Source organism: Papilio xuthus, unplaced genomic scaffold (assembly GCF_000836235.2).
Source record: "Papilio xuthus unplaced genomic scaffold, Pxut_1.1 DF829129.1, whole genome shotgun sequence".
In the NCBI taxonomy this organism is placed as follows: Eukaryota; Metazoa; Arthropoda; class Insecta; order Lepidoptera; family Papilionidae; genus Papilio; species Papilio xuthus.
The window spans coordinates 1,381,488-1,395,929 of NW_013529520.1; the positions used below are offsets into that span (position 1 = coordinate 1,381,488).

Here is a 14,442-nt window from a genome sequence, read left to right on the forward strand (position 1 = left end):
GACATTTTAGGGAATAGCTATACGCTTACACGATCAAGATAATTACGAAACTTAAGCAATGTAAACAAGGAGTTTCCATTCTCGTAACATCTCAATAACAATACCATCTCTTTTGCTCTCTTTGAAAGAACAGAGACAAAAATTCTCAAAAAAAGATCTGATATTCACGAGATATGTTCTCCGTAAACAAAGCCATCGCATTAACTTCTGACCTTGAAATTTTACTTCTGTGACTCTTGTTTTGATATTCCTGTCTTTGTCATTTTCAAAGAGAATATGCGAGATGGTAATATGATTTTATACATATATTATATTACGAAAGTCGAAACACACAGCCACAATAGCACAGCGGGCTTAGCACGAATGTAACATCATTGTAGCGTCATCGACAAAATTTGTACTAAAGTTTGTGCAGCGCCTCTATCGGACGTAAAGTACACCAAAAATCTATAACTAACATAAACGATAATAACTTAGGTAAAATTTCAATGATATGAGTGGTTTCATTATTTAGTAACAATGAAAAAGTAATATTTTCAGAGCTTTGAAAAAAACTACAAATTCAGTTCAATAGTTTATTTAAGCATTAAATCTATTTAATTTATAGCCAAATACATAAAACAATTGAAATTAACGCCATCTAGTGATAATCGCAAGAAACTATTATATTTTCCAGTAATCTGTTTCGTTTGTTTTCTCATAGAAGACCTTCATGTGGAGCTTTAAATATGCTGTACAATTCCAACAGCTGCTTGTTGCATTTGCCGTGCGTCTTCACATTGCGTACGTCTGCTCGTCTGTTGATGTGCACTCTGGCGCCCTCTACGCCAGACCACGCGGCCGCCACAGACACTAACTTGCTCCACGGCATCGCCCATTCGCCTCTGAGAAACTGAATGCAAGCGTTAACCGACCTGGTTTCTGAGACCAAAATCCCTATTTAAAACACATCACCTTATTTTTAACAAAACAGAGATAACAATATTTTTATAAAAGGGTCTCAGAAACCAACGATAAATATACTAAACTGAACAATGAGGTATGAAATTGTATGTATAAAGTTTATTAAATTGAGAATTTTAAGTGACTTATCATAGCTGAAAAACATGTGCTCTTAGAAAAAAAATCGCATTAATAAAAAACCCATGGTTACTAGAAAATTTAACATATTTCTTATTAAACTAAAAAACTGTACTAAGTATATCAACCTGATCAAATGGTCTTCTTCCAATATGAAACATAATATACAAGAGAGGCGCTTTGTTCAACGGTATGTTTACATCACAAGACTCTTGGACGCCCAGCTCTTTGTATATCCATTCTGAATGCAACTGAAGATGATCATACATTACCTAGAAATATTAAAAAAAAAACAATATAATAAATCGCGTAAAGACATTAGAAAAGTTTATAGAATTACTAAATATTTAACTATCCTTATAACAAAATTAATTTTTACAACAAAAAGTATTTGCATAATCTATAATGATTTGTTTATACTAACTCTTAGACTATCTCGGCCTGATGACGTCATCAATATTTGGTTCGTCAAGATGGCGGCGTCGCTGTCTCTCTCCGCGTTACTAGCTGGTACGCTGCCCTTTAAATAAAAAAATAGTGTTCTAGTGTACATAAAATTTAATAATTTATTCTTATATGTTTTTTTTTATCAGACTTATTTAATAGGATACTTTTTGCATTTATGACTTGTCAGTCTCATTGTGATTATTTACTACCAAAATGGGTGAAATGATTATGAGACTAAGGTTTCAGGTCTGTATTCTTCCTGAGTGTTATTAATACTTTTATTTACCTAAGTTTTGCTACAATTGTAACTTTACCTCTTCAAAAAACACGGCAAACTCGGGAAAATCCTCCAATCCGAACTGATCAGATATTTTAAATGTTCGTTTAGTTTGTGCAACTAGAGTTTGTATCTCTTGAGTATGTTTATCATCTTCATCAATAGAGCAAAGCGCTTCTGCTATCGCAAGAGCTATCGATGACGGAGTACTATGGGCCGCGTCGAAACTCACTGAACTGGATGGATCTAGATGAAACCGGTAATTTCATGGTTTAAAACTGTCTCGATCCGGTTTAAACCGGTTTAGTTTCAACTAAAGCTAGTTATGGTTAAGATAGCTGGTGATATGATTAGCAGAGCAGGCATTTGTAGTCGCTTTGTTGAATTTTAGCAGGTTCTTAGGTCTAAATGTTCCTACGGCTGAATGAATGCAGCAGTTAAAAGTTTATTAAAATAGTCGATGTCGCCTGCGAGACCGCTTGCGCGGAAATAAAAGAAATCTTAATAAGTAGCCTATGTGTTCTTTCAGACTATATTCTATGTCAAATTTCAGCAAGATCAATACAGTTGTTGTGGGGATACTTTCGAACAAACATCCATCCATCTAAACTTTCGCATTCATAATATTAATAAGAAGTAAGATAAAATAATTACTTGAAGCGGCCAGAGTCCGTATCCTGACTTGTTTTACTTTGGCTCTATTTTGTTTAGCGTTTAAATTATGCGCTTCACCGTTACCAACTGAAATAAACATATTTTTACCATAGATGGCGCTATTTTACATAAACACTATAGTACAAGAGACAATTAAAGTCAGAGCTCTATTAACATAATACTGTAATGTAGTCACCAGTTTCTTCTTTAAGAATTTCTTTCTTTGCCCAATTCTGTAGTTCCTCGTATATGATGGTGACCAACATCTGCAGCAGCACGGAGCCGCCGACAGGGCTCACGTTGGATGGTAATGTACCCTCTATGACGTCAGCAGCGTTCGTAAAACACCGCGGAATGCAGTCTAAAGACCGCGATATACAACTCAAACAGAGAGACATCGTCTGAAAATATATGTCTTTTTTACATTTACATTTCAAATACGAAAGTACGAAGTTTTGCTTGTTAATTTCACATAGGTGTGTATGTTCAAAGTTTTTTAAAGCTAAAATTTACCATTCCAGTCAGTATTGCATTTAATTATTAATATATTTGATTTAGAAAGTCTAAATTCGCAACTATTAATTTATATATAAGTTACAAAAGTAACAGATATGGTAGGTTTCTGAGACCAAAAAACACTGTATTTTTAATGATTGCTTATATATAACCTCAAAAACCCACGGTAAGTTTTATTGTCAAATCGTTACCGTAGAAATAGCGAAGAACGAGCTGAAATGCAAGACTGCATCTTAAATAGAATATTGTCAACTTTTTACGTATTTAAATGTAAACCTGATACATGGAGGCTCCACTTTGTATGGCATTCACTAAGATGGGAGGCACGAACTGCAGCGCAGTGCCCACTATGGCCAGTATACCAGCCAGCCACGGCGGACGACGGTCGCACCATACCTGACAGAAATATAGCATCTCGTTACTATACGACCACAATAACGTAACAATAGTAGTAGGCGCCGCCAATAACATCTGTAGTACGAATTGGCCGATGAAATACCACGAACATACAGAAGACGGGCTTCAAGTGGAAGCAATTCCGCCTTTCGTTTAATGAATGTGCGCGCAAAAAGCCTAATTTCAGTCCCTTTCCCTTCCCATCCATTTCTTATAAGGATAGGATGGGAACGAGAAGTGGATTTAACGGAGGTGGGGATATAATGAAAGATGTGTATCCCTCCTCTGTCGATTAAAGGTAGACAACGAATCTACGAGTTGCTGATGTGTGTGGGCTAAGCGCTTCGCTATTTAGGCGTAATTCTGATATTACGAAAACTCTTGCAAATTGTAATAGTAAAAACATACTTGACGTTTATCCAAACACGAGGCCCAATCCCGACCGGAGATTTCCAAAGCGTAACACAGAGTGGACTTGAGCTCAGCTTTACTGCCCACTGTAGCCAATATGTTGGTCAGTGCTCCCACACTACGAGCGTATTCCACGTCCACTGAAAAATATATTTTTTGATACCTAAATGTCTCTGTACTGTTACTAAGGACGTAGTTTAGGAAAAATACTCATTTGAGTTTAATATAAAATTCTATTAACAAAAGTTTTTTATGGGTTGAGCATATAAGTTAAGCCCAATTTATGTAAAGATTTTGATTTTTTTTTAATCTATAACAATCAGATTTTTACAAAATGTGTTTGCCAATTTTTATTTTTCAAAAAATTTCAAATGTACGTAAACAACTCACCAGCTCCATCACTCCTATACGTACAAAATCCATCAGCGGTACACAGAAAGCCGTCACATTTCTTGCGTTCATCTGTATCGTACCAGAGACCATTCGCCGGCCAGCGCGCATTGTCTACTGACATATTGCGTACGCCGGTGTGCAATAATAAACGCGCTACACGACACTCTCGCATCATTAATACCTAGTATAGTTAAATAATTCATTTAACACATTACATGCCACTTCTCGAATACACTTTAATACATATAAAAGTAGCATTGAAAGTGTTAAACTCTCCGAGGGAGAAAATCAAATGGATCGTAAGTTCTATTCTTTTATCAAAGAGTATTAAGTTTGTTGCAAAGGATTAAACATAAATAAATACGTTGCCTACGTAGATTTAATGTAACGTATCATGTTTAATAGTGAACTTTTAATAGCCATAAATTAAAAAAGTGATGAAGGCATATGTATAAATGTCTTAAATCAAGTATATCTGTTACCCGCGACTTTATCTGCGTGGAATTAAAAATAATGTAGTAAAATGATAGCCTATGTCTCCCTATAGGATAGTATAGCTTCCTAACAGTGAATGATTTTTTTCAAATCTATAGAACCTAATAAATACAAACAATCAATTTTTTTCTTTATAATATTAGGAAGTATAGATTACTTTGACTAATAAAGTCCAAGATGGCTGCGGCTGTGCTAATAATACAAGAAGCTCTAATGCAATCGCAGTTTTGTCCGGTAAATCTTTTGTGTGTTTTACGTTGAAGTTTTCCAAGCTGTCGAATAAATTTGGGCTAACGAACGTATACCATGGATACGGACAATCTTCTACTTGAATGTCTTTGTCTTGTTCTTTGAATACCTAAAATAAAAAAAATATTAACATGAGATCGAAGGATTCAAAAACAATGTATAACACTGTTTTTATTTTTTATTCTCTTTTAAGTAAAGTAAATTAAACAAAATAATATTGAATATATAATAGGGTAAGCGGGAAATCGTTATGAAAAAAAAAATACAAAGTTTACATCTTACTAGCTGTCGCCCGCGACCTCGTCCGCGCGAATTTGAAAAAAACTTAATTAGTTACCCATACGTTTTTCAGTCTACGTTCTACATCTATGACAAATTTCATCGAGATCCATTAACCGTTATGGAAATACCTTCTAACAAACATCCATCTATCCATCCATCCAAACATAAACATTCGCATTTATAATATTAATATTAAGATTTTGAAACGCATACTTACTTGATATAAGAAATGCAACTCAGCACCCCTGTATATCATACATTTGAATAGCTCGTTGCACTTAGCGTGCAGATCGCGTACGTCGCGCTGCCCCGCCCCCAGCCCCGCCCCCAAGCCCGCCACGTGCGCGCCACACCCACCAATACTGGGCAATAATTGTGCCACGCAAAGTAATATGTTCAGAATATCGTTTAACAATAAGGGTGTTGTTATTTCTGTGGTATTTGTCTGACCAATTGAGATATTTTACTGTTAGTATGTTGTAATTTTACGTATTTAAAATAAGTAATTAAGGTATTCAAATCTGTGAAGGCATTTCAAGATAACGACCTTCAGTGATAAATATCATAAAGAAGAAGATTTAAATTTATAGGGTTAACGGATTTTTTAATATAGAGTTTTAAAGCAAGGATTTAAAGTCAGTTGAAGTCTGATTTTTTGTTCCTTGTATACTTAAATAAGTTTAAAAATTGTATATTAAATGACCATTATGTTAATAATTATTACTGATTTTGTATACAAACCTGACAATATCTCACTGTCAGAATAGTTAATGTTTCATTTAGCATTCCGGCAAATATTCTTTGCGCCATTCTCGGAGGTACGGTGTCCCACAAATCTTTTCGACTACCTAAAATTAAACTTTTTAAATAAATTTTCAGTGGTAGAGCCCGCTTTAACATCTTTGCACGAATTGTCCCGGCTCGCCCGGTGAAATACCACGACCACACAGAATACAGGCCTCGAGCGGAAGCTATTCCAAGTACAGTCCGATAAGTGTGCGTCCCGGAGGGATAATTTAGTCCTCTTTCCCTTCCCACCCTTTTTCTTATAAGGAAAGGATGGGAAGTGGAAGTGGTCTTTCCGGATGAGAGGATGCATGGAAAGGAAAAATATTACTCTACTTGCAGTATGACAATAACCAAATAATCTTTAGTAGCTGTCGGATGCGACATCAATAAAATAAAATAAAAAATTCTTTATTGTCCTCTATGTCCTACATGTGTAACAATTATCATCAAAATCCGTTAAGCCGTTTCAGCGATACCTTCAAACAAACATCTATCCATCCCTTCATCCATTCACATTTATAATATTAGTATGATAACACTATGAGCGCCATCTAGTAGTCTTATCGTTAGACTAATCAAATTACCGTTCATATAGAGCCACCATCCTTGCACAGAGGGCGTGCCTGTAGCGACAGCGCGTTGGTCCTCTATAGGCCGGCCTCCCGCGTCTTGGAGAATGTATAGCGACAGGACTCGGTTGTGTAAATCTAACACTCTCTCGCCTACAGCTTCCGACATTGTCACGTAACGTTTGTAACATGCCTTAAAAGAAAACAATAAGATGGGCATTTTTTTGGTCCTTCGTTTTTTTATGTTCCATCCTAACAATATTATTATTCCAAATTGTTGACAATTACCTGTAACCGTGAATGCCTTTCAGTATTGCCACTTTCTTCTACATGTTGGACATAGTAGTAAAAAGTGTTTTTAAGTAACGCAGCAGCTCCCAACGTGGCTGTCAACACTGGAAGGTCTGCGTGGTCGAGTGCTTCTTGCGCGAGGGTATGCAGATGTTCTAAAATACAGGACAAAATAAGGACATTGATACTTTTAAGTTAATAAAAATAAACTTGAAGTTAAAATTATATCCCAGTGCTTTATAATTTTAATAAACTCGAAAGACTTATTGCAAGAAAATGGAAAGTTTTTGAATATATAAAGCCTACAAAATAGCTTCAAAATCTATTTACTTACCAAGTAAAAAGTCACCAGATTTTACAGCCAATTGCACAAATTTCTCCGGATCCGATGTCTTGACTACTCCACCAACACGATTCTCACCCTCTATTTTAACAAACATTCCAGATCCTCGACTGAAAAATATGTAACATCAATTTAAAAAAGGGTTTTGACAGACGGACGGACGACAAAGTGATCCTATAAGGGTTCCGTTTTTTCTTATGAGGTACGGAACCCTAAAAACAGTATTATGTCACATTGTATTATAGATTAATACAATGGAAGGAACATATCGGCTCTACATAATTACAATACATTTAGTTCTACTAAACAGTCAAGCTATGAAATAAAAATAATTAAAATAAGCGTTCTTCCAGATTATGTTCAACATCTATACTTAATTACACTAAGTTAAATAAAATAAAGAAAAATGTTTTTGTAATGTTTCAATGTTACTCTACTTACTTGAATGCAATTTGAAATTCCTCTTCCAACCACAAAACAATTTTGACAGCAGCAAATGAAACATTCCTTGGAAAATCCAATCTCCCACCAACAACTCCTTGACATATTTTTTCAGATAAGACAGTTTGTTTTTCCTGGATTTGTTGAAAATTCACTTTATTACAACAAAAGAAAATATAATATCTAGCTTAAGTTTTGTGGAATACCTGATAATATTGAAAATCTCTTTGCAATAGAATAGGAATCCTATCCATAATATTTCCATCTTCTATTACTTCCATTTTGACAACAAAAAAAAACAAAAAATAAAAATAAAAGCTATTTAATATTTAACAAAAAAAAAATTTAAAGACAAGAATGACTACAACTTCCGAAATCTATTTTAGTAACAACAATCTTTGATATTTCTTCTTGTAGCAACTTATGTAATGTTACGCCGTCATGCTTGTAGATCCAATATCCTCTATCTTTTAGTACAAGATCATATCGTTTAGGGCCAGATACGGGTGAGCTGAGCCAAATTTGCTTATTCGGACTTTGTCTGTTTATCACATAAGTACCATATTCCGCACCAAGTGCTACCGTTAAAACTCCATCCTGTAAGCAATAACACACAAAAAGTATAGTTAGATTTCATATTAAATAAGGAACAAGATTGTTTAGATTCTCCTTTGCTATTTATAATTGTTTATTTTATTATGTTTTATGCACACTCAGTGAACTGGTTTCATTAGACATTTGAAACATATTTATATTTTTATTAATTATTCATAAGGTCATTTACACTTTAGTTTTTTTTAAGGTTAGTGTTATTTTTAGTTATTGTAATAATTGTATAACGTACAAAAGTTTTAAATAAATATTAAGTTTTATTTTGTTTATGACATGTTTACTTACACTGTATGTTACGTCCGCACCCTTTAAATTAGGAGATCGTTCAACAATTTCTTCAAAATAATCACATAAAGATTCTAAGGTTTCGTTACAGATTTCTTCATAAACTATTGGATCCACTAATCCTGAAGTTTGTGAAATATTTGATGTATTTCTCAAAAATATTCTATTCGGAAGACAAGAGGTAGTATTGCAGGTATTTAGTGGAACACATCGATTTAATATAACTGGGGTAAAATTATTGACTTGCCTTAGTACCAGCCAACGGCTGGTACGAAATATATTCCTTATCATTTTAAGAAAACTATAGATTTTGTAAAACTTTCAATGGTTACATTAGTCTGACAGATGTCAGACAGTGACACTGACAACTGCCGATCACATGTGACAGTTAACATAACGTCCATAAAGCTAGTTTCACTAATATTTTATAGATGAGAAATTAAAAAAAAATTAGCTATAGCCGAAAACATTTTTATTTCTTTAAAATTATGTTGTGTTAGGATATGCCCTAGTATTATTATTATATCGAGATGTTTGTGTCATCCTATTTTACACGTTTTAAAATAGATACAATTCTCACTTATTAACTTCGACTAATATGTTGAAGCTGAAGAATGTTAATAAATTGAAAACTCAAATCCTGTGAGCTTGCCTTTTCAATTCGCCAATTATCGAGTTATAATATCGATACGTGATATTTCATCGACTATTCATGAACTAGTAGTCATGGTCATTAGATTACCCTAAGATTAACCTTTTTTTTTCAGAGGGGAATGCTTTATGCATACTCCGCGCCCCGGGGGGGGGACGCGGTAGTTATGTGGGATTCTCCTCCATAGCGGAGGCATACCCACTAAACCCCTCTGTTCCTCCAACGCATCGGGACGGAACCACGGGCACGCTTTCGCTCTCGTCCGCGGCCATCTAAGATTAACCTGCAGATCAGCTCAATTTGTATGATGTGAAACACTAGGCAGCTAGCGGCTTGATTTATGCCACATAATACGGAGCAATGTATACTTAGTTTAAAAAGAAATAAATTATATTTTATAATACGCTTTGAAATCAAGGAAATAATTAATGATGACTGCCATTTATTTCAACCTAAAATAAACTGTCCATTTTCTACGTATGTATATTGATTTAATACAACCGTATTGCGAGTCCCTTGGCCCTTAGCCGATACTATTGAGTTATTTGAATGGGAAAAACGAAATGAAAGGAAGATATATTAGTATCCATAGAAAAGATGGAACAACGACCTTCAGTAAATCCGCATAAGTCTGCGGTACGTCTTTTCCATCTATTTCATTTTATCTTTAAACGACAAAACGATTAGATCGTTGTTCTTTTAAAATTCAACATTTTTCTATTAAAAAGAAATAACTTTACGTAGTTACGCTTTGTCTCGTTTTGAGAAGAAATAATAACATCGTCTTCATCCAGCACTATTTTAGAATTTGCATCATTTAAGACACAAGATTTAGGAATAAAAAAGTATAACCTAACCTTCTTACAAGAAATGCGTTAAAGGGGCAACACCATATTGAAGTTTCTGAGTATTTCCAAACTGACCATGTTTTCTTTAATTTCAACATAACAGTCGTTTTGAAATCTTCCAATCTATCACTATTGTTTTCTATCTATTCAATCACTTTCAGTCTTTGCTTGAAACTGTACTAGTTTTCTTTTCTTTTACCTACATTTATAAGATTTCATTTATTCCCCTTATTTCTCTTATTCTCCTTATTGTCTTTATTTTCATTATTGTCTTTCTTATTTTCTGCAGCTTCATTAGAAACAGAAATCCTGTTCTGTGGCGGTAGCATCCATGGATTAGCTTGATATGCAGGGGAAAGAACAGATATTGATTTTTCCGACAGTCTTGGTATTGGTAAGAGGGAGTTGTACTGATTCCAATGAGCATTAATAAAGAATACATGTCTGTCGGCTACATCTTGTAATGGTCGGAAGTTTCCCATGTTAGGATTATCCCATGGATCCCAAAGCTTACGGAACTGTTCCATCTGTAATAATTCGGTTGAATAATTTAAGGACTAGAAATTAGCGTGTAATACATAAAATTATTTCACAAGGCTGAGTGAAAGGCTTTTAAAATAAAGTAATTCTAAAGTCACAAATATAATTCCCCTTTCTTTATAAGAATCATATCACACAAAGGCCCACTATGTCATTCCAGTTAGGTGTCGATTTAATTTCCTTTAATCTTACTAATATTACAAATGCAAAAGTTTAAATGCATGGATGGATGTTTGTTTGAAGATATCTCCGGAACGACTCAACGGATTTTGATGAAATTTGGTATGGATATAGAACATAGCCTGGTAGAACACGTACGTTACTTATAAAGTTTATATTTTAATTCCGTGCGGATGGAGTCGTGGGCGATAATTAATATTTTCAATATTTTGTTGAACATAACCTGTTCGGTAGAAGCATACAATATAACCCTAGGCACGATCCATCGGATGACATGATTCTCCCCTTTGACCGTCGTCAGAGTTCCCCAATAGAGGAAATAATCTTCATAGAACATGGGCATAATGCGTGACATAGGGTAAGGTCCGATTCGCGTATTCGTCTTAGCCTCTTTGATCCTGGGAAATCCTTCTAACACGCACTCCAGACGTTCGTCAGCTTTAACTCCGTACTGAAAAGTATTTTATTTATTTAGGAAGATTTGATACAAACACTTATTTATTTTTCTCATGATAGATTTAAACTTACTTTAATAATATAACAGACCATAACTACGCCATCGGGGTGTTTTAAAGCTTCCTCTTGCGTCAGATATTCCGATCTAAAAAATGTTGCCTGCAAACATAATATAATGTCTACTTAAAAAAATATAAATATAATCTCGTATCTGTTTCCTATGCATCATCACAATTCTTTCATTAGAATAACATTCAATATCCTAACACCCAACCAACTTTATAGAAATATTCAACAGAATAGGCTAACCGTGAGTTTCTGAGACCAAAATCTTTGACAGAACATATCGTCATCTCTGTCACTATATATATTTTAAACGGAGATTTAGATATCAGAAAACCACGGTAAGTGGTTTTGCCTTTAATTTTGTTTTGTCTCGACTAGACAGTTTGATATTAAAATTTATTCAGTACACGATAGTGAACTCTGCTTTTAACATTGTACTTTTATTTAAAAACCTAAAGAGAATAGCCTGAGATCCCTTGGCACCAATTTGTTCACTCTACTACGTATTAACGCGCTTGCTAATTAATTAAATAAGTTTTCCCAAGCGATGAAATTAGGTTTTATATTTACTAAAGCAAAAGTGTATTTGTCTTTAAAATTAATGTTATTGGCCTTTCTTTACACACTTAAGGGTGTATATAGTCCTTTTCAAATATCTTAGCGGCCCAAGGTCATTGGTGCGATGTTCAGTGCCCTCTGTCCGCATCTCGCTATGCCTAAAATTATGTACTGCGGAACAGCCAAGATATCAGAAAATTGCTATACATTTTAACGTCTAAACAAACATTGTAAAATTTGTGAAACTTTACAGTTTACTTTGCTACTTATATTTCGGGACGCTAAGAAACTTACAACGTATTAATATAATGGGTTAGTCAGAGGTAAGAACTCGTTAAGACGTCTGCACTTGTTTATTCCACCTTACAAATTACGGATAAGGCTATAAGTTGACTTGAACCTTATAATATTAAGATTGCCTTACTCATTACTATTCTTAGAGACTAGAAAGTTGATAGAATTCCGTTTAAATTAATATACAAGTCAAGGTCCTTAATACAATCATACAAAAAAAAAACACACCTGCATTTCCCCGGGATGTAATCTTTTATCAACCGAATGTTCACTTCCTTTCATGAAATTAGGTCCCCAATGAAAATGTATTTGAGAAAAGACATGTTTCTCCAAAAGGGGACCGCCTTCGAGATACGGCCTCTCGGTCCTCCATTTAGCACCAAGTAATACTGGAAATAAAGTTGACATGTTTACAGTTGATTTTAACAAAACAATGCTGACCGTACTTAGCTGTTGTAATACATTTTTTTTTGCTCGTCTTGTTATTTTTTGTAAACACTACCAAATACTTTTTTCGTACTCTGTTATTATTATTTTGATATTTATAACAACAGCTGTATTAAAACATAGTTGCGAAAAGGAATAATTTTGTAGTTTCGTCAAGTACCAACTGGTTCAATAGGATGATGATTGTTGGAGAAAAATAGATTACGATTTCAATCTTTTACTAAATTTATGAACTTCTTGCGCTTCAGTAAGCAGTCATGTGGTATGCATTTTTTTATAATTCGCTATTAAATTATTTCCTATATTAAGTAAATTAAACAGTTCGTATCGTATGACATAAACAAATTATGGGGAACTGACCGCCAACCTTCGTGAGTCGGAACGACATCTCAAGAAGAATTTGCTTATTATTTAACTCACCAGTATATCCAGTGTTTGTTATCTTTATTTTATGTGGATATATATCGAAATTGTACCATTTCAATTCAGGACATTTGTAAGGAATGGAGCCCGTGATTGATACTTCAATAGGTGTTGGCAGATGGCCCTCGACTTTGCTGAAGTAATAAATATAATCAACTGTTCCTATAGGAGGAACTTTCTCTTCACATTCTTCTTGTACATTGGTAACTGCAAATTAATTTAAGTTCGCCCATAAAATTAATTCTCAGGGTGTTATTGATTAAAAAGATTTTAGTTTTACGGTTATTTGCACTATGTGGGATCAATTTTAAAGCTTGAATTATTTCATAGTCAGTAAATTAACCAACTAGCACTGGGACTGCGTTGACTAGGATCTAATCACCCCTCATTTAGGGTATGCTCCGAGACCCTCAGTGGAGTCTTATAGTGATGATGATGATACAGTAAATTAATTATATACCTTCAGGTTCTGGTATAGGCACAACAATAGGCATTTCTTTACTTAAAATTTTCAAACATTTCAGATTTTACAACTTTCAAACAAAACTGTCAAAACTTCAAAGTTGTGCTCTGTTGTTGTCTATGTAAAATATTTGTATAGATAATGTAAACAGTTAGGTTTTTATTTATGATTTATATTAAAGTTTACAATACGGGATATGTGATAGGAAGAAATGGCATCATTTTGAGTTATATTATTAGAAGATTGCGGGAGTGTTTAGATCTTGTTTGCGTTAGATAGCTTTTAATTTTACTATATCTATGGAAAAATATTATTGACATAGACAAAGAGTATAATAAGTATACTATAGAAAGAGGGGCAACTCGCACGAAGTCGTGGATCCACGGCGATTGTGGCGCTCCATGCGTATAATCGGTGAACTAATTTTTTTTTTTGTACCTATATACGTAGGCACGCATATTTAGCTCAGTATATTAATAACTAATAAGTGGGAATCTAATAAATAAAGTTAAATTGACATTAAATCAATGTTCAAAAATAATTTACCCACTTATGTAGTTATTAATATAGTGAGCCGATATCAAGTAGCCTTCTATGAAATATCTCTATTAAAATGATCCTATTATTATTGGGGAAATAAAAACAAGATATTTTTATATTTTTGTACATTATTTATTATATTTCTACATAACTTAATTTTAAATCTATGCAAGTACATAAAAATCAATGACTTTCAAGATATCAGCTCAATATTTTAATTTTTAATACATATTTGTATATGTATTTGAAAATTACATTTACGGAAATGAATAGTATAGCGCGGTCACAAAAGAATGCATACCCTGTAATTAAAACCATACCCCAAAATATTTTCAGTCACATGCAAGCTGGCAACTGGCAATTTGTAGTTATTTGCGAGTTTAAACACTCTGAACATATTCTCTTACAACATAGGCAAGCAAATTTTTCTTTACAATAAAAAATT

General features: G+C 33.9%; 3 protein-coding genes across 7 annotated transcripts; all 3 read right to left on the reverse strand.

The window, feature by feature from the left end:
• Nucleotides 1-614: 614 nt before the first annotated feature.
• Nucleotides 615-10,111, reverse strand: LOC106121150 (uncharacterized). 5 transcript variants are annotated; one of them, XM_013316677.1, is made up of 17 exons: nt 10,040-10,111; nt 7,634-7,767; nt 7,184-7,302; nt 6,847-7,004; nt 6,574-6,751; nt 5,942-6,048; nt 5,418-5,645; nt 4,827-5,027; nt 4,172-4,355; nt 3,779-3,921; nt 3,251-3,370; nt 2,655-2,859; nt 2,459-2,545; nt 1,842-2,050; nt 1,505-1,600; nt 1,209-1,352; nt 615-892 (listed from the first exon to the last, which is right to left on the reverse strand). In XM_013316677.1, exons 3-17 carry the CDS (start codon nt 7,287-7,289, stop codon nt 698-700), a joined length of 2,361 nt encoding a protein of 786 aa, XP_013172131.1. In that variant the 5' UTR covers nt 7,290-7,302; nt 7,634-7,767; nt 10,040-10,111; the 3' UTR covers nt 615-697. The 5 variants fall into 5 exon arrangements, 4 of the variants coding, with proteins under 4 accessions (XP_013172131.1, XP_013172123.1, XP_013172114.1 ...); XM_013316669.1 differs by lacking the exon at nt 10,040-10,111 and adding an exon at nt 9,466-9,516; XM_013316660.1 differs by lacking the exon at nt 10,040-10,111 and adding an exon at nt 7,840-7,987.
• fh (frataxin) lies at nt 7,940-8,889 on the reverse strand. The gene is made up of 2 exons (XM_013316712.1): nt 8,531-8,889; nt 7,940-8,230 (listed from the first exon to the last, which is right to left on the reverse strand). The coding sequence occupies exons 1-2, from the start codon at nt 8,819-8,821 to the stop codon at nt 7,979-7,981; spliced, it is 543 nt and encodes a 180-aa protein (XP_013172166.1). The 5' UTR covers nt 8,822-8,889; the 3' UTR covers nt 7,940-7,978.
• On the reverse strand, nt 10,039-13,554 carry LOC106121181 (carbonic anhydrase 3). The gene is made up of 6 exons (XM_013316698.1): nt 13,455-13,554; nt 12,992-13,201; nt 12,353-12,513; nt 11,279-11,365; nt 10,974-11,201; nt 10,039-10,557 (listed from the first exon to the last, which is right to left on the reverse strand). The coding sequence occupies exons 1-6, from the start codon at nt 13,486-13,488 to the stop codon at nt 10,246-10,248; spliced, it is 1,032 nt and encodes a 343-aa protein (XP_013172152.1). The 5' UTR covers nt 13,489-13,554; the 3' UTR covers nt 10,039-10,245.
• Nucleotides 13,555-14,442: the final 888 nt, after the last annotated feature.

What these genes read in the sequence shown, in the direction of transcription:
- LOC106121150 (XM_013316660.1), bottom strand. Translation starts at nt 7,914, where the DNA reads ATGGAAGTAATAGAAGATGGAAATATTATGGATAGGATTCCTATTCTA. An exon ending in ATGGTGGCTCTATATGAACG is followed by an intron (nt 6,049 to 6,573) that starts GTAATTTGATTA and finishes GTTTAATTTTAG; the next exon opens with GTAGTCGAAAAGATTTGTGG. An exon ending in CAGGCCGAGATAGTCTAAGA is followed by an intron (nt 1,353 to 1,504) that starts GTTAGTATAAAC and finishes TAATATTTCTAG; the next exon opens with GTAATGTATGATCATCTTCA.
- LOC106121181 (XM_013316698.1), bottom strand. Translation starts at nt 13,488, where the DNA reads ATGCCTATTGTTGTGCCTATACCAGAACCTGAAG. An exon ending in AACAAACACTGGATATACTG is followed by an intron (nt 12,514 to 12,991) that starts GTGAGTTAAATA and finishes CTTTATTTCCAG; the next exon opens with TATTACTTGGTGCTAAATGG. An exon ending in TACATCCCGGGGAAATGCAG is followed by an intron (nt 11,366 to 12,352) that starts GTGTGTTTTTTT and finishes TTATGTTTGCAG; the next exon opens with GCAACATTTTTTAGATCGGA.
- fh (XM_013316712.1), bottom strand. Translation starts at nt 8,821, where the DNA reads ATGATAAGGAATATATTTCGTACCAGCCGTTGGCTGGTACTAAGGCAA. An exon ending in GTGCGGACGTAACATACAGT is followed by an intron (nt 8,231 to 8,530) that starts GTAAGTAAACAT and finishes TATTGCTTACAG; the next exon opens with GATGGAGTTTTAACGGTAGC.